The following is a 27607-nucleotide window of genomic DNA, read 5'->3' on the forward strand; positions in this document are numbered from 1 at the left end:
AGGTAATTTTTGAGCCCATTGAAAAAACCTGTGATTAATGCTCTGAGATAGAAGCTAGAGGATTGAAAGTCTTAATTTATTTCCAATATTCCACCTTCTGTGTGAGGCACATAGATCACATAGAAAACATTGCATATTCCTTGCCTGATGTGAATTTTTAATTCTTCCAGATGGGTATTGGGACCAGCTGTCTCAGAGGTGAACATAAATTAGAACCCTAAGAGAATTCTGGGCCACTGTCTCCATGGAAACCAGCCCCAACCAGCCAGTGGCCCCTTAGGAAAAGCCCATTCCCCCACACCCCAGCACCATTGTCTATGACGTCATCAAAGCGGGACGCAAATCCCTCATCCCACAACCTTCAGAGGACACCTCAGAGGATGTTGATGGAGGGGATTACAATGAGAGCTCCCATCCTGCTTTGTCCTGTACCAGAACTCATGTTGCTTTGATGTCAGATGGATAATGAGTGCGGCTGTGTGTGTTAAGCATGTGTGTGTGTGTGTGTGTGTGTGTGTGTGTGTGTGTGTGTGTGTGTGTGTGTGTATGCTTGAGTTAGTGTACAGGGAAATATGCATGCTAATGCATGCAGAAAACTCTGATCATTTATTCAATGCATTCTGCGACTCACACACAAACACACACACACACTCACTCTCTCTCTCTCACATACACATACACATAGACACAAAGCTGTCTCTGATGAAATTCACAAAACACCCGCCCACACATGCGCTCTCAACCAGTCTTTAGCCATCAATATTGTAAACAAACAGACACAGACCACAACACAATGAGCCACGCAGCAGAGGGAGAGGGGTCTTAGTGGTCATGGCGAATGCAACATCATTTTGTGGCCCGCAGGTCTGATCGCTCTATTAATAGCTTCAGTGTTTTATGCCAGCTGAGGCGTGATGCTAGATCAGGAGAGAGCAACACCCCCCCCCTCAACACACACACACACACACACACACACACACACACACACACACACACACACACACACACACACACACACACACACACACACACACATACACATAGTCCCATCCCCCTCCCACCCACTCTTCTCCTGCAGATCTGGAGTCTTCCCAGGATGCACTGCACTTCAAGCGTCATGTGACTCAGGAGCCTACAAGGTTGAGCTGTGGTGGAGAGACCTGAACGAGAGAACACCTGGGCTCAGGATGCATCCCACACACGCCACAGAAACAGAGTCACACACAACGAGCACACATGACATGGCACATGCATGTAGAGACCTACACACTAAAAATATAATGAAAACATGAAAATGAAGACCAGTTCCATACATAATGTATATGCACACAAAGGTTCTTCTTCTACACACATGGTTTAAGAGAAAGAATATACCAGTGCAAACCAAGGCTTAAGTATTACACACGACAAACACACACACTGGCACACACACACACACACACACACACACACACACACACACACACACACACACACACACACACACACACACACACACACACACACACACACACACACACACACACACACACACACACACGCAGAAATGTGCATGAAAAGACACAGGCATAAATGTACTATATTGCCAGCAAATATAGCAGAGGCACACGCACGCGCGGGCGCAGACACACACACGCACACACGCACACGCGCGCGCGCACGCACGCACGCACGCACGCACGCACGCACGCACGCACGCACGCACGCACGCACGCACGCACACACACACACACACGCACACACGCACACACGCACACACACACTCATAACACACATACACACACACTGACCTTGTGTTCTACACACTCATTAGGGGGTCACATAGTACTGCAAAAGAAACATACAGGGGGATGGGTGTGTGGTGATGCTAGAAGACATTAGTGTGTATGAGCGCGAGAGAGAGAGAGAGAAAGAGAGAGAGAGAGAGAGAGGGAGTGGGAGAGGGTGAGAGATAGGGGCTGGTGGAGAGTTGGAACGACCTGTGAAGGAGGAGAGGCCACTGAAAACATCTATGCATTTCTCATGAAGACAGACGTGTGTGAGTGGGTGTGGGAGGGAGAAAGACAGAGAGGTTGCCTCCCCAGAGAGTGAGAGGGAGAGTGGCTGTGCACTGGCATGTATGTATTTTATGAGCGTGTGAGAGAGTGGGTGCGAGTGAGAGAGATAGAGATAAGAGAAAAAGAATGAGGGAGAGAGTGAGACAGAGCGATAGGGAAATGGAGGAAATAAGAGATAAATAGCAAGAGAGAGAAAGAGAGAGACAGAAAGAGAGAGCCAGAGAGAGAGAGAGAAAGAGAGAGAGAGCTCATTGGCACACATGTGTGTGTGGAGCTGCACTGGCCTCCTCTCTACAGGGCTGGAACGTTACCCATGTCTGAACATTATGAGACAGTACATTGCATTCGAGTTATAAATATTGCGGATACAATTCATATTTTATGAGATGTAATGGCATGGCACACAAGGAGTCATATGAATGGTTAATGAATGAACTGTTTATTAATATAAGGTTAAATTTAAAGAAGAATGGAAAGTAAAAATTGAATGGATAAGTACAACTGTAAATAACAATTAATTAAGGTTGGCTGCCAATTAGACCAAATAACCCAGACTGTATGTGATAGAAAGAACCTAGAAGTCAATCTGAGATGAATGAGTGAGACCAACAGACAGAGATATACAGGAGAGTAGGGGAAGAGAAGATCTCCCAGCTCAAGGATAGGAGAGGAGAGGCAGCAGCTGAAAGGTGATGGGTTTGTTTTGGTCTCCCCTGTATGTATGTGCTGTTCAAATGGGGCTCTTTCTGAGACACTTTATTCGCAGTCATGCTTTTGGTTTATATAAAATACAATAGAATAAAATACAATTAAGGCGTGTCAGAGAATACTCTAAAGATCAGTCGACCATTTGATGAGAGATGAATGATAAAAAGAAAACCGGGGCAGGATGTATACACACACACACACACACACACACACACACACACACACACACACACACACACACACACACACACACACACACACACACACACACACACATACACAGACACACACACACTATATTATGTATAAAGTAAGTGTCTCAGCAAACATACAGGAAAGCATAATCAAGGACACACACACTGACAAAACACAGACATGCACACACACACAATTTAAAACACACAGATCCATTTTAACAAAGGTATTAAACAGGCAGCAACCAATTTGATACTCTCTCTCATACAAACACACTCTATGTTTGGTCTTCTTGACAGACGAGAGACGTCTCCTCTCTTCCCCTCACCTTAAGCTCTGAACAAGATGGGTCATGACAATCGTCATCTGTCCCAACATCTCACCATCCCACCCCCCAACCGACAGCACCTCCCACTCCCAATTGCTGAGGGTTCAACCCAAGCACATGGGCCCAAAAAGCTTCCTGTCTGTGTACTGAATGCTCATAAAGAACAGCTTAACCAATTTCTAAACCAAAGGAGGCACAGCTCATTTAGATCAATAATAATCACCAATGGGCCCTGGCAGATATGGACTCCCTGTGGTATCTTTCTCTTTTCCTTTTCTTGTCCTCTTCTCCATTGGTCAATTCCTCCTTGTGTCTCTTTTCATCTTTCACTCTGTGTTCCTGCTTTCCTTCATGTGCTACCCATCCCCCCTTTTCTCTGCTCTTCTTCCTCTGAGTTATTTCCTCACCTATTTGTTACGTTTAATACATGATTTTTGAGCACATATACAAATGTTTCTTGCACTTTTATTTTGTATTGTGTTCATTTACGACCGTTGTGAAATATACTTTGTTAAAAAAAATTCAAACAGCCAAATGGACGTTCAGGCAGTGATATCACGTCTTTCTCAGTGATGGCTTATTTTCAGTCACTCTGTTGGATGCACAATCAATTCTTTAAAATATGTAGGCCTATGTTACTGCTATTGTGTCATTGTTCCTTTTATCTTTTCTCCTTCCATCCCCGTCTCTCGCTAAGGGGGCAGATGTATGTACGTTGGCAAGCGCGAAAAACGCAAAGAGCGACTTCAACAAGGCAGTCCTGCCGTACAGAACTTCCAAAAGCTAGTCGCTAGAAAGCGCACGCTGTGCCTTTTCATTTTAAAGTTTAAAAGTTGAATGTACTAACTCCTAAGAGAAAAACTGGTGCTTGGAATAATGATTCCATTGTTTCTGGAAGTTTCTCCTATTCATGCATTTAACAAGCATTCTGGATTACAGCTGCTTAAAAATGGTGGTACATTTTCACCGCAAAATAGATGTGCGCTGTCCCCAGCCGTTTTCTTACATAGGTATCATTCGCGTAATCAGTCACTCCTTGCACTATCTCTCCCATAGCTTTGCCCAAATCTCCCACTTTCCCCACCACCCTCCGAAAAATGCAAATGCATAAGACCGCAACTTGTCATTTTGTGCTCCTGCAGCGGGCAGAATGCGGTTTCAGCCATGTGGTCTGATTGCTCATACTATGCCAAGGCGCAAGAAATGACGCCTAAAATGGGGGCTAACGTGGTAGCACATCTGCCCCTGAGTATCTCTCTTCTCCTACCACTGCACAGCAGCTGTTTGTGTGTAGATAAGGCAACACAAGCTTAGGGAGGGAAATGAGAGAATGTGTTCGTCACTCACTCTCACACACACGCACTAACATACACGCACTAACACACACACACACACACACACACACACACACACACACACACACACACACACACACACACACACACACACACACTCACAACTATTTATCTCCTGGCACAGTCTTTTACTTTAACTTGACAGCAAGGAGGCAGGTGCAGTGTCTGAAAGTACACAAATAGACACAAATACAAAGACAGACACACACACACACACACACACACACACACACACACACACACACACACACACACACACACACACACACACACACACACACACACACACACACACATTTACTTACAGCATTTGATTAGTATTTCACCATGGAGCACTAAACTCAATTCTGAAATCAATTAAGACGTCTGCTCTCAATGCTAAACTGAGAACAGAATTACAGAATATGTGCTCATCTCAATGACAGCCTCCTCTTCCCCTTCAACCCCCTAGAAGCCCCTCTGTCCTCCAGAGTCATTACAATCAGCAGCCCTGGGAGCCTCTCTAGGCATCAAACGCTGCCCTGTGTTCGGGAGAGGTAGCCCTTGCACACTTGTATTGTGGAACAGGGCTCTGAGTAAGTGTATGTGTGTGTGTGTGTGTGTGTGTGTGTGTGTGTGTGTGTGTGTGTGTGTGTGTGTGTGTGTGTGTGTGTGTGTGTGTGTGTGTATGCGTGCGTGCGTGTGTGTTTGTTCTCTCAAGCCATCAGTGACACTCACGACTCACAGAACAGCCTTGGCACTGTTATCCTCACTTCAACTCAGTCGTGCTCAGATGTGATCTGTGACCACATAGCAAAGTCACACACAAAAAAACGCATGCCAGAACAGACAGAATCCTGTCCTAATAATGTGAACAGGAAACTGAATTATCTAACAAGTAGAAACGATAACATTATCGACAGCGATTTTATTCAGGTATCAGAACATGAAATTGATAACAATACATAAAAAAAATAGGGGGCTTTAAGAGAAAAAGAGATACTACTTAATCCAACCGGTGTTTATACTCTATTTGTGTGTGAGTTTGAGGATGGTTTGCTCTGTCATGTACATATATTCTCTCCCCTCCTCTCCTCTATCCTGCCAAGACACCTTTCGTGCCAACCATCGCTCATTTTACAAGCACACTTGGCTGATCCCAGAACTGTCCAGCACACTTTCATTTTAACAGGACTGTGGGCTTTGCCACGCACTGAGCTACACTCAGTCTCCTCCACTTGCATGAAACCCCTGCCTTTGTCTTCAGTAGCCTCTCACTGACAGATATACAGCAGTGACAGCAGATTTCAGGCTGCCTGTGGAGAATTCCTCTAGCATTCGTCTCACATTTATCTACACTGGAGATCTCAATCACTAAGCCTTTCTTAAGGGGAAGCCCAATGGCCAAACCAGGATCAGTTATTTTAAAAATAATCTAATTCTGTGATCAAAAGCGAAACTGATCCTAGATCAGGTTTTACATCACCATTCACTTGGGTTGGAATTCAAGGTTTTTTTTTTTTAGGGTAAAATCTGTACTGCTACCCATGGAATGTGCCTGGCAAGCAAAGCCTTGCAATACATCGCCATATGTTAACGTGCAAATGGCCACACTAAAAATGGAGCTGATGACCATTTCCTGGCAACCGAATGCCCTCACAGGCATGCGAACAGTAACATCTGTTTGGTGACTATGTTAGATAACCGCATGGTGACCAACAGATGCAATCGGGGGAGAGAGAGGTTTGTTATCGGTATTCTTAATGGAAAACATTAACACTAACACTTTCAACCTGGCGCTGAGATGAATGGCACAAGTACATTTTATCAGCTAAGCGTTGATGGTGCAGGCAAATCAACCAAGAGCAAAGCTAACAAACGATCTTTGTTCTGACAGTGTGAGGTTAAGAGAGCCTTATTTGTCTTCTTTCATCAGAGTGAGTTAAACGAGTCAACAGTCGAGAGGATGAACGAAACATATGAGAAATGTTTAAAGCAGATATCAGAGACATACTAGGCCTTGCCTGAGCTAAAAAGGATTTCAATGGAGATTTTCCATGACAAGTTCAAAATTAAAGTATTATTTCCTTATCCTTAAAACCTGAGTGCAATATTCTGTGCAAGACCTTTATGGCAGTTCAAACCTGGGCCAGTATTAAACTCTCTAACCTTCTCCTATGGTTACACAAAATGTGCAGTATCTGTGCTATTAGTTAAGTTGTCCATTAGGACATAGGTTTTTCCCAAACATATTGAATTTCCTCTACAGTACAGTGAACTACAGCGATCAGACTGAGCTGTCAAAGGCGGATCAGTAGAGGCAGGACACTGTTAGCTAGTGATGCTATCCCCCTCTGGATGCTGTCACATCCTTTTCAAAGGCCCCGGGTGTTAGTGAGGACAGAGGTCTTAACAGCTCTCCGTTTGGGGACAGGGCACAGAGTGTGAGCATGAAAACGAGTTTCTGCACAGGGACTTGATGTTTTAATTAAAGATATTGCCAGATAAGGGTCTAAAGCCTTTCCAAAACCCGGTACTCTCCGGTATTTAATACTTGAGTACTTTGAAGTTTTAACTAGTGTCTTCAGTATTTCATACTAGACTATTTATGTATTTAATGTAGTGTTTCCGGTATTTAATTATAGACTATTTAGGTTTTAACCGGAGACACCAGTTAAAACACCTAAATAGTCTAGTATTCGAAAAGAAACTAATACTAGTTACTCACCAGTTAGGTGATTTAAATCACAGGGAGTATCTTTCTGGTGAAATATAATCATTGCTTCTCACTGAGTATGTTTTCTGGCATGTTAAGCAGAACACACACAAACACACACACACACACACACACACACACACACACACACACACACACACACACACACACACACACACACACACACACACACAATCAATTTCCTGGAAGCAATTGAGGTTACATTGCCACTTTCCAGGACACATGATCGGGACCCAGATTCCTCTTCCTGATTCCTGCCCAGCCTCATACATACAGGCAGCCATGGAGGAAAATGCACAGAGCTCAGCACCCACAATCAGTTAGAGAGAGGGAAAGGGAGATGGAGAGCGAGAGAGAGCGAGAGCGAGAGCGAGAGAGAGAGAGACAGAGAGAGAGAGAGAGAGAGAGAGAGAGAGAACAGTGGAGACACCATGTTGTAATATATCCTGGACAACATGCTAGCCGCTCAGCAGAAACATACTGCCACGTGTACAGCCCTTTCCTTACATCAGCCTGTCCTTTTATCTGTCTTTTAATGAGTACTGCACGTGAAGGGAGAGAGAGAGAGGGACAGAGAGGAAGAGAGAGAGAGAGAGAGAGATGGACAGGGAGAGAGAGAGAGAGAGAGAGAGAGAGAGGGGCGAGAGAACATGGTAAGAGTGCTTGTGCCATATAGCCAGAGCAGCAAGAAGCAGGGGGGATTATCAGTAGGATGTCAGTGGAAGCTGATTGGTCGAGAGAGGAGGGACTGATCCCTACAGATGGCAGCGGTTACTATGGCAATCGCAGGATCAGCATCAGCATTCCCTCTCTCCACTGCCACTGCACATCATACACACATGACGGACAACTGGATTACTGGATCACACACACGATTGTGTGTGTCTGTGTGTGTGTGTGTGTGTGTTAGTGTGTCTGTGTGTGTGAGTGTGCACAATGTGATCAATTTCACCCACGAATGGAGCAATGTATATTTAGCTCTGATCAATACACTGGTGAAAATGATAACAGAGTATACCTGTTTCTCTACTTTCCCTAAGCACAAGGCTATTCACAAAAACAAATAAGGGTCACTGACTGGCGGAGGGACGGACTGATGGCAGATCAATGGCCTGAACAGGTCAGCAGGACAACAATTCCTTTGTCCTTCTCTAGGACCTCTTAAAAGCGAGACAGAGATAGATAGAGTGTCTGTGAGGGATAAATGAGAGAGAACACGAGAGGGGGGGGGATGGGGGAAGAGAGAGAAACACAGAGAGAACTGCAACTAAGCCTGTTTGATGATATTGATACATCCACCTAGTCTACAGTCAGTCTTCCTTATAATTTGCATTACAGTAAAGGAAAAATGATTGCACCTTCAGACACCTTCAGAAAGCCATCATAGCCTGCACTCACATTCAGAAACTGCCAAAACAAAATTAAGACTCCAGGTTTGCAAACAAGTCTGAGATGCTGCCAACAGCACCACCTCTCCCACACTAGCGAACACCATAGCAATACAACAAGAGAACACGGAAGCAATACACAAAACAGCACAATACATCCATCTATCTGCGCTGGGTAAACAGTAATCACAACACCACAACACACCTCTCTCTCTTTCAGTCACACACTCATCCGCACAGTCCTGTCCTTGAGAAATGGCATGTGACTGCACCCCCCCTCTACCCCTCCTTTCTTTGCTCTGTTCTCCTCCATCTCCTCTCTCCTCTCCTTCCTTTTCCGTGTCCGGGTCCTACCTGGCAGTTGAAGCGTCCGGGCGGTGCGGAGCCCCCACTCAGCATGCTGCCTGCCCAGCGATGCGCTCGCGTGTTTGTGTGTGTGTTTGTGTGTGAGGGTAAGGGAGTAGGGTGGGTATGTGTGTGTGTGTGTGTGTGTGTGTGTGTGTGTATGTGTGGTGGGGGGATGAGCCGAAGCACAGGGACAGACGCCGAGGCTACGAATCCATCTGAGAGCAGCAACACACTCTCCTGCCTCAGCTTAGATCAGCTTCCTCTTCCTCCCTCTCTCTCTTCCTCTCTCTCTCTCTCCCTCGCTATCTCTCACACACTCACTCTCTCTTTCTCTTTCCCTGCAGCTGCCGACTCGCTTCCTCTCTCTAGCTCTCCTTCTCTCTCCCTGTACTCTTTCTCTCCTTCTCCCTCCGTGTCCCTCTCTCTCTCCCTCGGCACAGCTGACGAGCCTCTGTGTGTGTGTGTGTGTGTGTGTGCGTGTGTGTGTGTGTGAGAGTGTCTGTGTGGGTGTGTCTGAGACGCGCAGCCTGAACGCTTTAGAATGAGCGTTCGTCCGCCAATCGCTCAGGAGATTATCTGATTGAGCTTGAGCCTGAGTTGCAGTCTGAGCTTCTCTTGCTGTGGTATGCGTGTCGTGTGTGTGTGTGTGTATGTGTGTGTGTGAGTGTGTGTGTCTGTAGAGAGTGTGAGAGTGAGAGTGTGCGAGTGTGTGCTTATTAGAGTTCTGCATGCTATTAAAGCTCCCGTGGTGTCTCAGCATTGCCTGCCTGCGCCACCACTGGGGCATCCTGGGAAGTGTAGTATTTCAGTTGAAATTTTAAGTGGATTAAATTGATCAGCAAGGCCTCATTCCAACAAGTTCAGCTACGGTAAGTGCACATGTCATAACTATTAAGTGTCTGTCATGACTATTATGTGATGGAGATTTATTGACCATTATGATTAAACTCTTTTTAGACACACATTTGAGCATTTGCTTGTGCTTGTACTTGTGACAAAGAGCCACACATCAGCCTTATAATGAAATTTAATTGCATGTAACCAAAAGAGTGAGTTGGACTGTATATTGTGGAGAAAGGCTCTGTGAATATGTGTGTGAGTGCATGTGTGCGTGCATGTGTGTGCATGTGTGTGAGTGTGTGTGTGTGTGCGTGCGTGCGTGTCTGCGTGTGTGTGTGTGAGTGAGTGTGTGTGTGCGTGCTTGCGTGTCCCATCTGGGTACTGCAGTTTAGAGGGATTCCCATAGATCCCTTAAACTTATGTTGGTTCACCGTACCCCCACCAACTCAATCAAATTGGGCTCAACCTAATGTTTTCTTCACATTGTTTGATCTGCCGACTTGCCAACCATAACTTTCTGGTGCGACCGAGCCAGGCAGGAATTTCACAAGCGGCAAATCGGGCATGTTTTAGTACTAGCAAAGAGGACCTTTTAGAAGACTATAGTCCTAGCTAGTATAGGTCCCCTTTGCTAGAGTTTTTGTGAAAAAAAGATGGATGTAACGGCAAACCAACATGGTGTTCCTGAGGAGCCCAGCAGGCCCACAGAGACCATGTCTGTCCTGCCTGGAACCAGTCCAATGTCCCTCCTCTCTCTCTCTCACACACACACACACACACACTCACACGCACACACACACACACACACACACACACACACACACACACACACACACACACACACACACAAACTCTCTCTCTCTCGCTCTCTCTCTTTCCTTCTTTTAGACTCTCTCTTTCCCAATCTCTTTAAAACAGGCACAAAAATCCCACTCATATCCTCTCTTAGACTCCCTAAATCTTCCACTCACCCACAAACACGCAAACTTAACTCCAAACACATCATCATCTACCCCCTCTGTTCCATCTCTGACTACTTATTATAAAATTCACATTGAGGCTCTCACGTCAAATATTTTCTGCAAATCTGATGGTCGTAATTTTCATTCTCTTTTCCACAAAATCATATTGCTCACTTCTCTTATCTCTAAATTCTCTATATTGTGGCTCTCCCACAAAAAACAGACCCCCACCCCCACACACACACACACCCTGAAGCACAGCTGTGTATTGTGCTCAGAGTTGTCCACTGGGTGCCTGTGAGCGCTGGTCAGGCCATCGGCTGGTGGCAGGCGCTCGCTCCTCAGCTCCACACAAGCTCGTAAAGGCACTGCACCATGAGGGGGAGCCTGTTTTCCTCATGCACAGCTCCAGGCTAACATATAAACGTCCTTCTCAAGGTCAACGCAGCAGCGCGAGCGAGCACACATACACACACACACAGGGGAGCGCGCACCAACACCCACACACACACACACACACACACACACACACACACACACACACACACACACACACACACACACACACACACACACATACACAAACACAATCCCTCTGTACTGCATGCATTTCACTCTCTTGGTGATGTCTTTACACTCCGATGTTGATGGATACCAGTCAGCTGTGACAGGGCTCACATCAGCACAGCATGAACTTGGGAGATAAATAAAGGAATGCATGTAAGTATGGCATGCAGTGCACACAAGCCATAAGCAGACGAGAAGCAGACAAGAAGCAGACGAGAAGCAGCCATTCAGCAGCGCACACGACATTCTGCATGTCTGAGGCAACATGCCCAAGCTGAGAGCGTGGCGAGGACTCACCGCTTCACTCTCGCTCCCTGGACTGTGAACCTGTAAAGAGCACACAGTCAAATGTCACCAACGCTCTGTTGTTCCTTCACACCTCTTCATATACTGTATGTACATGGATGAGGGACCTGTCCGTGGTCCTGAAATTGTTCACTTCAAACCGAAGAGCAACTGGCCACTGTTTACCACAAACATTTGGACCGTTTCTTATTGCAGGGACCATTGTTGTTTTTAATATAATTTGACATTTATAGCATATAATCCTTTATCGGTGTAATAACAAGTGTGAGAACCCATGTAGCAAACACACTCAGCATTTTGTAACTGACCTGGCTTTCATAACTGCAGGATGAATCATACTGCCCCATCCCCAAAGTAAACAAAATAAATACAAAAATATATCTGTCTCATTAGAGGCGCACAGATTAATCAGCCAGCTCATCAAACAATGTGTACTCACTCCAACCACACGGCAGTACACACACATACACACAAGAGAGTCACAAACAGAGATACCACTCCAACCACACAGCAGTACAAACACATACACACAAGAGAGACACAAACAGAGATACCTTATCCCTTTTAAGGAGATAATGTGTCCATCTCTCTGTCTCTTTCACACACACACACACACACACACACACACACACACACACACACACACACACACACACACACACACACACACACACACACACACACACACACACACACACACACACACACACACACACACACACACACAAGCACATAGATACCAATAAACCCCTTTGAATTCCTCTCTCTCTCACACAGACACACACACACACACAGACACACACACACACACACACACAGACACACACACACCAGATACACACTCAATCAGCATTCTGAGCACAGGCTGCTTTGCACAGACACACACAGAGTTACAACTGAGCAGGACCATGGACCCAGTGGCAGACTTACGGCAGCGTCTAACCAGCCGAGGTCGAGGCTCCCATGCCGGGGGGACAGAATGATGGCGGCGAGACAGGCAGGGAGAGGAGGCTCAGCTCAGCACTGCTCTCCTGGTGACTCACCAAGGTTGTTATAGTTTTCTTTTTTCAAATCCTTTTTTCAATTTAGTGGTTTCAGTAGTTTCAGGTTAGATTGTATTTCATGGACTCATTTGTATTTCATTTTAGTTAATTACAGTTTCACTTTTAGTCATTTTAGTTAAGGACAAAAGTGTGCATATTACCATGCATTCACTTTTACCGCTTTCACTATTACATTTGAAATATTCCCATACAGGACTCACTCCCTGACATATTTTCCCTGACTTCTTCACTTGATAATGGCCTACTTCCATTAGTAAGCAGGTGTAGGTCGTGAGGTGCTATATCACCATCTTAAGGTTGTCGGCTAAAGCTACACACTGTACACAGAATTCTTCGACTCGACGCCTTGAATGGATACAACATCTTGAGAAGACATTGAAACAATTTCCTGTTTTACCGTATTTTCCTGACTAGAAATCGCACCATATTTAAAACACATTATTTTATAAAATGTTGTAAAACAAACCCGTGTATTGGCCGCACCATTTTATTAACCACAGTTCATTCAATGTAACATCATCCTGTCACATGAAACTAAATGCCATGTAGTTGATGGACATCTCTCCAACAGAGTTTATGAATCAGGTATATTTAACATCTTAGCGTTTCATTGCACTGACTGTGTTAGAGAGATGAGGCTGGACAAATTCTAGACAGAAAGGGGGCCAGCCAATCAATGAATTGATTAATTTAATGGGCAGTCATTCAGTTTTTGTGTATTCATGTAGCGGTACTACAATTGTCAACATCTGTTTCTGGGTATATGCGAGTGTACTGTATATATGAGCCACATAAGCTAATGTAACATATGCTTTGGGCTGCTTGTATATATTTTTTGAAAGAGCTTTCCAGCCTTGCAAACCAAATTCAGAGGTGCTATAACCAGTATTTTTTTATTTAGAATACTTCACCCTGTTGTCGTTTAATTCACACACAGCTATCCAAAAATGTATACACTTTGGGGGGGAAAAAATATAATTGAGGTACTCCTATGCTGTGGAACAGCTGCAACTTAATACTTAAAATGTTTTGGTTAAAATGAACCAATCAGAACACTTCCACAGGAATGTGCATCCTGGTTGATTGTTTGCCAGTGGCCCACACACTGAATGGAGGGGTGTGCGCTTATAGCATCTGATATACAGTAAGCATGTTTTCATGCATTGGCAATAAAAACATTTCTGATTTTGATTTTGATTCTGATATGGACCTAAGAGGAACAGGCAGACATTGTGGTTCAACAGAGCTCCTGTTTTATTCTGTTTTAAGTTCTTCTCACAGTCCACCAGCCAATTTAATATCTATTAATTCATAATTATTATTATGAATATCTATATCTTGTCCTGCAAAATCGAACCAATCAAGCCATTACTCTAGCAGTCAATCATGAGCCTCTGTTCTGCCAGTAAGCATGCAAGCAACCACTCTGATGAAAGCAAGAAGATGAAAGGGAAGAAGAACTTTTGTTTAGCTTTTGACATTCAAACTAACCAACTTTGACAACAAACAAAACTCTAACAACAAACTTCCCGTTCAAAAAACCCCTTCATAGAAGTTTTAAATGGATAGTAGCGCTCACACCACAACTTCAAAGCATGAGGTAATGTTTAATAAACTGCGGCTAATACGCAGAGGTGGTCAATACACAGGTTTGTTTCATAAAATTACATGAAATATTGTAATGTGGGTTATAAATAGTCAGGATAATACAGTATTTTCCTATACTGACCGGCGTACTACATTTACATTTAGTCATTTAGCAGACGCTTTTATCCAAAGCGACTTACAAGGATAAGTATATACATTTTACATCTACGCTGATGGCACACTGTTCAGTGTCTTGCTCAAGGATGATTCGACAGTGAGGAATCAAACTAGAGACCTTCTGATTATTAAACGACTTTTCTACCTCCTGTACCACTGTTGCCACCCCTGGTCAAAATTTCTGTATCAATAAATGGTTAAGCGAATAAAAGATGATCTGATTTCCAAAGGCATGAAGTTAAAGATGACACATTTCTTTAACACTTTACACAAGATAACTTTTAAAATGTCCATCATTTACAGTAAGGAACCAAAGCAAAAGTTTGGACCCTGCATGGTTCCCTTTGGCAAGTACAGTGGAACCCCTGCATCTGCTCATTCAGTATCCTTGGTTTCAGTTATCCGCTGTTCGCTGTTCGGAGTGGCCAGAAAATATGTGAAACAATACAAAAATAAACTCTTAAGTTTTAAATTCTGTGCCACTCATAGTTCGCGACATATTTGTATTTTATCGTTTTCCGTAGGCACTATGGGTAGTGAGGCACTATGGGTAGTGTAGTAATTCAGAGAAAGAGGGGCGGACCCGCGCAACGTGAATGATGTCATAGTCACAGAACAGTCGTCGTCATAGATGTTACCCCAGTTGATGCGTATGGGCCTAGCATGTAACCAACTCTTATTACCATGATAAGTAGTATATTGTAGTATATTGTAGTTTCATGTATTTGTATAAGAGGTAGCTTTCTATTCAACGTTGCTGGTTAGCCTAGACCAGTGACCATGCGTTCATGCATCTACTGATGGAATGAGAGAGGTTTTCCGATGTATTAGTGTCCCGATGTATCTTATGTAAATGTGTGTACTTTGTTTTCTCTTTATTGCAATATTATAAACCTCAGTCTGCATTTACCCTGGCTGGGAGAATGCATAATTCCTATGGGCACTGCACTAGTAAGTTATAAATAGTGTTCCCTACTATCTGTGGTAGGTCTTGGAACGTAGCCCCCACAGATAGGGGGGCATTACTTTTTTTCAAAGTTTTTCAAATCTTGTTTGGAGGATTTTTGCCCATTCTTCCTTGCAAAAGGCTTGTAGTTCTGTGCGAGTTCTTGGGCCATCTAACATGCACTGCTCTTTTAAGGTCTATCTGCAGATCTTCAGCTTCAGCTTTTTTACAGATGGTGTGATGTTAGCTTCCAGAATTAGCTGACATTTAATTGAATCCATTCTTCCCTCTACCATTAAAATGTGTCCCCCATGGCTGCCACACACACCCAAAGCATGATCAATCCAGCCCCATGCATAACAGTTGGAGAGTTGTTCTTTTCATGAAATCCTGCACGCTTTTTTCTCCAAACATACCATTGCTCTGTGCGGCCAAAAATAAGATCTATTCTGACTTCATCAGTCCACAGGACTTGTTTCCAAAATGCATCAGAGTTGTTTAGATGTTCCGTTGCAAACTCGATGCTTACTTTTGTGGTGAGGACAAAGTAAAAGTTTTCTTCTGATGACTCATATCGGGTCATATGTGTGTAGGTGTCACTGCACAGAACCGTGCACCACCATTTAGACTCTTTTAGGAGTATTGTTAGAGAACAAGGTTTGAGGAGTCTTTTAGGAGTATTGTTAGAGCTTTGGAATTTGCATCACCTGACCTTTCATAACAATCACAGCCCTAACAAGCTAATTAAGCTTATTAAGCTAATTAGACCTTGGTAAAAGTTATCTGATTGCTCAAATCTCTCTGGTGCCCAATCTTCTGTTGGTGTTCCTTTCCTTTCACCCACTCTAGAATTGTACAAAACAACCACTAACCACACTAACCATTCAGCTCAACCACTAACCACACTAACCTTTCAGCTCAACCACTTACCACACTAACCATTCAGCTCAACCACTAACCACACTAACCTTTCAGCTCAACCACTAACCACACTAACCTTTCAGCTCAACCACTAACCACACTAACCTTTCAGCTCAACCACTAACCACACTAACCATTCAGCTCAACCACTAACCACACTAACCTTTCCGCTCAACCACTAACCACACTAACCTTTCCGCTCAACCACTAACCACTAACCTTTCAGCTCAACCACTAACCACACTAACTTTTCAGCTCAACCACTTACCACACTAACCATTCCGCTCAACCACTAACCACTAACCTTTCGGCTCAACCACTAACCACACTAACCTTTCGGCTCAACCACTAACCACTAACCACACTAACCTTTCGGCTCAACCACTAACCACACTAACCTTTCGGCTCAACCACTAACCACACTTAACCTTTCCGCTCAACCACTAACCACACTAACCTTTCCGCTCAACCACTAACCACACTAACCTTTCAGCTCAACCACTAACCACACTAACCTTTCCGCTCAACCACTAACCACACTAACCTTTCGGCTCAACTACTAACCACACTAACCTTTCCACTCAACCACTAACCAACCTTTCCGCTCAATTACTAACCACACTTAACCTTTCCGCTCAACCACTAACCACACTAACCTTTCCGCTCAACCACTAACCACACTAACCTTTCAGCTCAACCACTAACCACACTAACCTTTCAGCTCAACCACACTAACCTTTCCGCTCAACCACTAACCACACTAACCTTTCCGCTCAACCACTAACCACACTAACCTTTCGGCTCAACCACTAACCACACTAACCTTTCCGCTCAACCACTAACCACACTATCCTTTCCGCTAACCTTTCCGCTCAATCACTAACCACACTAACCTTTCGGCTCAATCACTAACCACACTAACCTTTCCGCTTAACCACTAACCACACTAATCTTGTTGAATGTGAAAAGACTGTTTCAGTCTTTTGGAGATCAGTTTACCTTCTACTCACTTACCTATTCAGAGTAACATGTATTTTGACCAGGGGTGCCCTGCCATTGTACATTTATAAATGTATATATACTGTACATATTCAAATACAATAGATAGACAGACAGATAGAAAAGTAGATGGATAGATAGATTAGGGTGTTGTTGATGGAGTATTACAATTCTAAAAAGCTGTGTCTGTTTGACATGTGAAATACTTGACCCAGTAAGGATAGCAGGACAGTCAGATTGCAGCTACTCAGTCCATAGACTTCAGCTGGCACAAATTCAGCCCCCACTCACATACAAAGCAGTCTTTTTTGTTTTAAAAATGTAAGGCAAGATGTTTAACATTACTGACTGCATGTTTACACGTTGTTGTGTTGTTATGGTTTTACTGGGTGTAATGCAACAGCAGAGCTACATCATATGCATGGAGAGTCTAATGAAGCTATGTGTGTGTGTGTGTGTGTGTGTGTGTTTTCAAACTAAAGCCCCGGCAGTTTCCAAAGTCTTTACTGTCACGGGCACATGTGCATCTGTTTAGGATTACAGTAATGAGCACTTGCTGAAATGAAAGATATTCACCCAGATTCAGTATGGAGTGAGAGGAAGGCAGACAAAGACAGACCAAGACAGAGAGAGAGAAAGACAGGTAGAGAGAGACAGAGAAGGAGAAAAAGAGGGGTAGAAGGATAGAATAACCCAAATACAATAATTACTGTTGAAGGGTTTGTGCTTGTAGCAGTAAAGCTGCTTTAAGAACACCTTTAATGCTAGTGAAATTTGAAATCGAAAGAGGCTTTTGTTGACATGGAAGCGGTGGTGAGATGAATGTCATGATCCACAGAAAGGTACCTAATCACCTTTATAGCACGAGGGTGTGAACATAGAACATGGACCAAGTAGGGGGGAGATTAATTTTCACTACCCCCATCCACACAGCAATGGTGCAGGCGAGCCAAGACTGGGACAAAATGGCTGCTCTCACTGGGGGTCCTTATTAACAAATGACCCACCTTACTTGGATGGATGCTGAAGAAAGTCTACCTGTGGGTCTTGTGAGACATAAAACCACTCATCTGCACTGTTTCAGATAGCTGTGGTTTACAAAATGCTCTGACCTGTCTCCATATAATAACTATTTAGCACGTATTGATAAAGGTTCCTTAGAGTTACTCTAATAAAAGAGGGTTTTTTTCAGTTATAAATTCTACTGTAGAAGTAGTGCCTGCTGCTACAGGTTCTTCAAGTGCAATCTTTTGGTTGAAATGTATCAGTGAATAACCTTTCTTATAGACTGTTTCACCGATTGAAGGTTACCTCTGCTTTGGTCCCAAGAGACAGTAGGTCAGAGAGGCAGTGATGGTCAATATCAGGAGCGGAGATTGAACCACCTGTTTCACTTCCAGGCACTTTGAGGGGAAGTTTGAATTTGAGAAATGAAGGCAGGGCTAACATTGGTGCAACCCCCTCCAGTAGCAGGGAATTCCCAACACACCTTAATGCACTGGAGAGTGTCTGGCATCATGTGTTTAGGGAGAACCTCATGTCTGTTACTACTTTTTTGTAATCCCACTGAGTCGGAAAAGCACTCTTTTTAAAAATAGGATACTGTACTGCCTGTCGTGACAATAAGAGTATTACACCGGGAACGAGACATAGCGGGGAGGATGCAGCATAACAAGATTTGAGGGGGAGGGGCTGCCTGCTGAAGATTGGAATGAGGCAACTAGTGACAGGCAGTTGAATGTCATATATCCAACCCTTAACGTGGATTTGGTGAATACGTACAAAGACAAGGCCTTTCCGTTACAAATACAGCTTGGAGTGTTCCCTCCTGTTATTACCATGATGCCTCGATGCGTTGGTAAGCTACTGTGGGCCCCATATAGTAAAAAAAACTGACGAAGACTAGATTCCATATTATTCGCGTGTTACGATTCATTGGTGGCAAATGCATAATGTAAGCTTAATTTCTTTGTTCCTGTCATGAGGCTACTGTAGTTGTAGGCTATGCATTGTTTTGACGAAGATGCTCAAAGTCAGAGATAAATGCTGGAATTCAAAAAGCGATACAGAAAATGGACAATGTGAGGATGCTCTTTTCCTTTAGATAAATTAAGTGAGGGGCGTTGAGCCGATTGTCAAATGCGACGAGCGTGTTCTTACCGGCGGCAGAAGCGGCTCCATCTGAGCTCCTTGATCCTTTATATCCATCTCTCCTCCTTTTCACGTCTTCAGTATATTGGCGTTGTTCCTTGCAAGTTCCCGGAGGCTATATTGGATGGTTATCTATAGCCTAGTACTTCATATGAACCTACTCAGTGCTATCGCATGTCGTTGACAATATAGCTTATCCCTGCCCCCGTTATTTTTTCCCGGTTGGAGAGCGCCCTTTCCTTCCCTCACGCACTCGTAGCCTACTACTAGCGTGCAATCTGCGTCTCATGACGCGGATGGTGCTGCACGTGAGTCCATACTGGTTATAGGCTACACACCGAACCATGAAGAGAGGCTTTTTTACGGTACAGATCGGTTTGCATCAGGCTGCTATGTAGGTGTAAGCTACTGCCCACACACAACAGTATTAACACACTGACAATGGCAGTAGGTTAACAAGTGTTTGGGGTTCTTTAACCTAGTCGCGAGCGTGCAGTCCCCCTTGATTTTCACAGACTGAGAAGGTACGTGCTCCCAACGCACATTGGAGGCATAGGGCGCTTTACGCCTCGGAATCGAATGCCGTATGGTAACGGGTGGATGTGGATGCAGTGTGTGAACGCACAAAGCCTGCACTAAAATAGGAAGAGAAGCAAGCTAGAGTTAGCCTCAAGTGGTTCTCATATCACAGAAATCACATCAATCACATTTCCAAAATCGTTTGCATGCATACAGCATGCTGCGTACGGAACATGTGATCCTCTCTCAAAGGAGACACAATCATATAATGGATAGAATGTGAAAATTAGAAGTGATTTTGTTATCTTTACATAAATGATGACCCATAGCTCACAGTTAGTGTATCAATTCAAATTGTAAATGGGGCCAAAGATTTTAAGACTCCAGCCGTCTCTCGCATTCACTCGTTTGGCTAAACAATACCACCTCGATAAAAGATCAGACTTTGGCTCCATCTTGTGATGGGTAAGTGCAATACGGAAGAGGAAATGTATATGACAGCTTTGACTGACCAGCTTCTACGACCCGACTTTTGCCTTCAGAAATGCAAAACACTTAAGAAGCCTAATGGAGGCACCTTCCTGTGTCATAATGTGAAAGTCAGAATTTACAGTTCTGTTATGTATCTCTCTCTGTATTGTGAGCATGTCTATAGACCATATTTAGGCGAGACCGTAAGGATTGTCTGGTCGATCTAGCGCTACACTTTTGTAATCAGCACTGATTTTAGACTATTCATGCTGATGTATAATTAATATAGGGCCTATATATATATATATATATAATAATAAAAAATAACACCACAGTAATAATTAGTCTAACGGTCAAAAAGGCATACATCTGTATAAACCTAATTTTAGACTCATGTGATAGACCATTTAAGTTTCAAAATTAGTAGGGGTACAGGTCTCTTACCAGAAGATGGCAGCAGAGTTCTCAGTTATGTACTCGGCCCATCTGCTATGATCGTAATTCATCAGTGATCATAATTCGTTATGTACCTGGCAGAAATGTACCTTTTATTTGATTGTGTGACCTACAGACCTGTAACGAAATTGCCAGCCGGATTCTGGGGGCATTTGCCACATTTTCATTTCTTATACGTTCAACAATTCAAAAGAAGTGGACTAGGTATAGGCCTACCTTCACAATTATACTGATGTTATTCAATGCGTATTTTGTTCACCACAGGTTGTACAAATACCCTCACCTTAGACAGTGAGGGCGCTTTAAATGGACAAAGTAGCTTTTTTTTTTAGATCTACTGAAATAAATAACACATCCATATCAATTCACAGTAAAAACCAGTAGGCTAGGCTAAACTATTAACTATCACAAGTATATTTTCAACAAGAGTTGAGTTGAAGAGTTGAGAGACTTAGTATAAATGGCAGTTAATTGGCTGGAGATTTTAGAAACTTTTCAGTTGCTTGCCATTTAAGGAATAAGAATAGAATGGAAATGACGCATTCCAGAGTGTCCGCTGAGAAAAAAAAAGGAGCCATGACAGTTTAATAATCCGTGCTCTTGGATACGTCATATATGCCCATGGTTTTCCAATCCGTGCCCACATATTTGTAAACCATGCGGACGGATTTACAAACGATTAATTTCTTCAGAGAACATGGACAATTTAGACAGCGACTGTATTTGTCAAGTAGCCTAAATCCAATTGATCTAGATTTAAGGGTAGATTTAAATCAACCTTTCAGTTTGAGGCTAGCAGGGGAGCAGTTATCGTTATCTTTCCAGACTTTATTGTTTGACAAAACGTATGTCTATAAAGACTTATGTACAGGGTGATGTCCAGTTATGAGGCCTATGAGACGATTTTGAGTTCCAGAACATGAGGCCTGGAGAAAAGTCCTAGGCTGATGACGTGTCCTTTATCATGTGTCTTCAGGGAAAACATATGCACTCAAGGCTGAACAATTACTCCACCTGATAGTAAGTATAGTAATCTTGTTTTGCTTCTGTGTTTTTCTGTTTTAGATGCTGGGTCCCTTGACAGTCATGTCCGGTGGTAGACACCCGACTGAAGCACACCAGTGAAATAGCGAAGAATGAATAAGTAAATTATCTTTTACCCTGATGTAAAGTTATCCAAGGTCATTTGTGTAGGCTATACTGTAATGTAAAACGGGCTAACGGACTGCTTGGGCAGGGGCGGAGCTTGATATCCTGCGGATGGGTGCAATCAATGGCAGAAGTCAGTGGAACGGGGTGTTGTTTTTACGCACACAACTTTCTGTCCCTGAGAATCTATGGGCAATCGAGGGAAACGTGTTTGTACACTGACGTAGGCAATTACTAGACAGCAGCTGTCCTATTTTACCTACTATATTACTAGTTTTGGCTATACTTCTTTGGTTGGACAATGTAATTAATGATCCACGAATTCAAAGTCGGTTAATTACATGAAATCAAAATTGTTTTATTACTTTATTATGTCCATCTATCGGTGCATGTGTGTTTTTATTATTTGCTGCAAACACAATATTCACATGGCCTATACTACCGCACACGCAGGCCGTAGCCAATATCATCACGCGTAAATACAAACTAAACAGAAGATATAAGGAAAGACTCGAAACAGTTGAGTCAACAATTTTCAACATATTAATTCTAGAAATGCATTGCATTAACAAACTGCATGACAATAAATATAATATAATATCAAATGACAGAAAATCTATATTTAAATGTATTAGACAGCTTATTGATGGATTATTGGAAACAGTCTTACAATCTATATTTGGCTATAGGCTATAGGCCTATAACTCTGAGACAACATTAACCCATCAAATTCACCTTGCGACATTTTATTCCCGCAAAAACGTGTTGATCACCTCATCTAAATCGATTTTTTTAGCTCACCTTCTTTCGATAAAACGTAGAGCAAGTTGTGAGAGGCGCTCCCCGGCTATTGTGGCATGTGGTCAAATGTTAATAGTTTAAATCAACATCCCGCTTTCAACGTTGATTTAATTGAATCTGAGGTTGAGGTTACAAACAATGAAAGTTCAAGTTCCAAAACCTTCTCCTTTCGCGAAAGGTGCATGAGTCTGGAGATGGATGATCTCGTAGCCTTTCTTTTAGGCATTGACGTGCATCTGGCAAAGCTTTACAAAATATAACTTACAATTCCTTTGAGGAGCGCACAGGCAGACACTCGCTTAAACATAGTTTCTATGATTGTTTGCGATCTGAACCTCGAAATGCTCCGTTCCTTCTACTCTTAAAAGTCTTTAGGTCGTTTGCACGGTTAACAAATATGTGGGCACGGATTTGCACATGGCTCTTTTTCCCTCAGATGACCCTAGTGGGGATCCATTGTGGTCAAAATACCGACCGCACAAAATTAAATAAAAAAATCGCCAGATTGTAAGGTATACCTACAAGTAATTTGGCAGTGACGTAGGCCTATTTCCAAACAATTAAACGTACACAGAGTAATATCCTGATGTGAAACTTTGATCAAATACTCAATGTATGTTTCCCCTGTAAAGACCTTTCCCTTTCTCGTGGCAATATCCTGTATGTAGGCCTAGTATGCCTTTTTGAGTCTCATCATGAAAAGCAAAACATAAAATACATTTAGGCTAGTAAACAAATTGTACACTGCCTGACGACACTGAGGTTTTCGGCAGTTAAGTCTGTGAGTAAAAGCATGTGTAATTCAGATCCTTGGAATTATTTTCGCATTCCTGCGAGGCGGTAGAATCCGTTTTTAAAGGAGACAGACCCTCTGTCCCCGCAGTTCCAGGCGTGGATACTCTCCTCCGTTTGCTGTGCTCATAAATCCCAGAGTCGCCTGATTCCATTGATTTAGTCGACGTTGGGGTTTCTATCCAGTTAGATTCCGCCATATCCTTGGGTTTGGAGTCCTCGCACACCTGTAACGACGACCTCTCAGCTTCGGCATTCTCGTCATCCCCCAAATAAGTTGACTTCTCAATACGGTTCTCCGTGGAGGTAGGTGTCCAGCCTGATAAAGTAGATGGGGATTTAACAGCATAGGGCGGTGGACTTCGCGAAGACCAACCATTGGGATCGGTGTAATAACCAAACGCACGACTGGAACAACTGGCACTGGCCAATGACAGTGCCTTCACTCCCGCCGTGTAGGACAACAGTGTGGCCGCGTTACCTGCAAAGTCGGCCGCTGCAGCTGTGTCATATCCCGAAGTTGGAAAGTCAAGCCGGTTACCCGAGGGCGCAACGAACCATCTCTGCGCAGAGGTCGTTGCATCGTCGGCCTGCTGCTGAGATATCAGAGAAGAAGTTCTTTCGATGTCAAGACCAGGGGCAGATCCACACACCGGGTTAAAATGGGTCTTGGCGTAGGGACTGAACTGATCTTGAAAGAAAGGACTCCCCATGGCATACCGAGTCCCGGGTATCATCTGCGGTCGTGACGAATCACCTGGCGACGGGGTCAGCCGGTCAATGTCGAGCCCGGAGTATATTCTGATTGAACAAATACGCACAAATTGTGGCAAAATTATCCTAAACGTGTTTAGATCGATACGAACTAAAATCCATAAGAAATCGTTACCACATAGTCTTAAAAGGCACATAGGCCTCCGTGTAAATTATGTTAAACAAATAATGGAAATAAGGCATATAAATACGGATACAATATAACATTCAATATATATAATTACAGTGGTCTGCTAAAGTTGCTGAAAAGTACCAAATTTGGAGAGATTTATAGAACTATAGAACATTTATTTTCTTTATTTTTTGATAAATGTTGGAGTAGCCTTATTATATATAGTGGTTTACGCACAAGAAGGCTAACGAATCTACACTTACGTGTCATAGTTGTCACGAAATCCCTTTGCAAATGGATTGTGGTCGATTTTCAGTTGGGTGATCTAAAAAATAGAACTTTTAACAATAAATCCATGCATGATATCTTATGTCATCTACATAATTACTGTAGCCTGACGAACAGAGCCATGCTACCATCAATCACCATCTTGCCCTTACGTCTGTATTCTGGTAAGCTGTGACCGACATGAACTGCGTTTCGGGAAAGGTAAAGGTTTGCACTCTGCCCTGCTGATTTGTGTCTTCCGTTCCATCATCGTTCACCTCGACCACATGCAGCCTGGGCTGGTACTTGTGGAGAGACTGCAAAACCACCATCTGGACTCAAAAAAGACATTAAATAAAGGTGTGAAATTCGCCTTTATTCAAACCAAAAGAAATGCAACGCGCCTGCAATGGCCAAAAAAAACTGTCGGTGTGACAGATGTCTCCATCCTGTTATGAGTGATTAGGTTAGGGGAAACAAAATGAACGCAGTTTACATTTGTGATATGAGGTAACATGCTGCGTGTAAAGCATCAGTAGTATTGTGATGATGTAGCTTATATGATCAAATCAGTTTAATATAGGTTAGGGGAATTAAATCCAACGCTTTACAAACACTTTGAGAGTATACAAATGTTTTGTTACCTGTCCTGGACTAGAGCCGCCTTTGTTGTTAGTTAACTTCAGTTTTCCGAATGAAATCTCCTGACGCATCCAATGCGCACCAGTGTTTGGTGAATCCGAGTGCATATGTGTCCTGTTAGCTGGTGAGATAAAAACCAAAACAATAAAATCTTAAAATCGAACAAAATACATGAATAGTTTGGTGTTCTCAGTTATGAGTTATTGACAAGAATTCGATGTACAAATATTTCCATGGAATTACGGTATTGTAATTTACGCATGGAGTTTTACGCTGGAAAATTAAAGATCACAACGGCTGTTTTCGTCCTTTACCTGTTACATTTGTGTCCGCCTTACCGCATGGGACCCATTTCCCTCCCTGAAACCTCCAGTGATTTGGGTCCGCGAGGGTGACATCCACGAACACATTATATTTCAGCGTTGGATCAAGGCCAGTAACATTAAAACTCAAAAATGGGAACATCCGTCTAAGAGAATACGGCAAAAGATTCCATTATTTTTCAGTGATAAATATGAACTACATTTTATATTTATATTTTTACATATTATATTGTTTTGATTGACAACTGGTCTACAAAGTATCAGAATTTGGTCAAACGGATATATGGATAATTAAAAATACAAAAACATATAGCCCATTTTTAAGCATGACATGTTTTCATAATGATGTGGCTGTTTAATTTTTTTATATCTTAAACAACTACATCTGGTTACTGTTTAATGACTTTTGAAAATGTACACGCAAGATACATACCGGCCTTGTCTGGTAATGATCATCTCTGTTTGATGTCTGTGAAATTTCAGCCACAGCGCCCTGTTACACAAGTATACTTGAGCCTTGCCTGATATAAGACTAGCTGGGCCCGCCGAAAACTGGTAAAGTGGACCGTCTTGGTAACCATGCCCATACTGTTGCGCATAAGGGTAACCAGCGGCTGGGTATCCTTGTCGAGAAGAACTCGTCAGAAGTCCGTTGTAATGTCCACTAATGACGGGATGATGTGCCATGTAGGGGTTCGGACTCGTAATAGAGAAGGTCGGGTGAGCTGGACCATGCTGGCCCGGGTAAGTGAACATGGCACCTGGAGCAGAAGAAAGGGACTGTGCATGGCAAAGTGGAGATGAGAAGTAGCTCTCGGTGTTAGATCCATCGACAGTGTGCCTATCCTCGGGGACCGCGTCTTGCGCTGTCGTCCGCTTGCTCCCCTTCTCCTCCTCCTGTGACTCCTTCACCTCAGATAAAGATATGGCAAGCGAATGATTCGTCAGCTCGCTGGAGGAGCTCTTAAGAGTCGAGTTTCTCTCCAAGTTGTCAGTAAATGACATTATGGGATGGTCCCCATTGACCAGTTCGGAACCGTAATAACTAAGATAACCACTGCCCACTTTCACCAGTCCGTCGGACAGCACAATAGAGGGCGAGGCACACACCTTAAGCGGCATACCTCCTTGACGACTGGCGGCTCCTGACGTTCAGCAACTCCAGGGCGCGCAGAGTGACTGTCTTCCTGCAACACAAAATGTTTTGCTGTAGGCTATAGATGCGGCTTATTGGCCATTTGAGATCGGAAGTACACAGCAAAATAGCCAGTGTTAATTCAACTCCCATAGTGTTAAATTCAACACTTTTCCAGTGTTTATATAATCCTCACTGATTCAGAGTTAAATCAACACTTTGCAAAGTGTTAATATTTTAACTACATTGTGGTGTTAAAAATCTAACACTCTAAGTGTTAATTTCTACACTGTACTGTGTTAACTCTTTTCACTGGGAGTGTTATTCCATAACACTTGTGGTGTTGTTGAGTACACTTTTAAGTGTTCACTATTACACTGGATAAGGTTAACTATTTTCACTGGGAGTGTTAATTCATAACATCCACAGTGTTATTTATAACACTTTTAAGTGTTTATTTTCACACTCAATTGTGTTAACTCTTTTTCACTTAGTGTTACTTTATAACATTTACAATGTTATTGTATGACACTTTAGAGTGCTCTATGAGT

At 43.2% G+C, this 27607-nt stretch overlaps 2 protein-coding genes across 2 annotated transcripts in view; both read right to left on the minus strand.

The window, feature by feature from the left end:
* slc4a10a (solute carrier family 4 member 10a) overlaps positions 1–19672 on the minus strand; it is a gene marked incomplete at both ends in the record, with an annotated part of 48087 nt that extends 28415 nt beyond the window's left edge. Inside the window, 2 exons of the mRNA XM_080834119.1 lie at positions 11762–11791; positions 19625–19672. Coding sequence (XP_080690245.1) covers positions 11762–11791; positions 19625–19672 — 78 coding nt within the window. The remainder of the gene's footprint in view (positions 1–11761; positions 11792–19624) is intronic.
* Positions 19673–23784: 4112 nt separating this feature from the next.
* On the minus strand, positions 23785–27043 carry LOC308362627 (T-box brain protein 1-like; the record flags this gene model as incomplete). The annotated part of the gene is made up of 6 exons (XM_080835358.1): positions 23785–24604; positions 24953–25014; positions 25130–25288; positions 25601–25719; positions 25913–26067; positions 26355–27043. 6 exons carry the CDS (start codon positions 27041–27043, stop codon positions 23785–23787), a joined length of 2004 nt encoding a protein of 667 aa, XP_080691484.1.
* Between the last annotated feature and the right edge of the window lie 564 nt (positions 27044–27607).

The sequence above is a fragment of the Sprattus sprattus genome, assembly GCF_963457725.1.
Source record: "Sprattus sprattus genome assembly, chromosome: 3".
Lineage (NCBI taxonomy): Eukaryota > Metazoa > Chordata > Actinopteri > Clupeiformes > Clupeidae > Sprattus > Sprattus sprattus.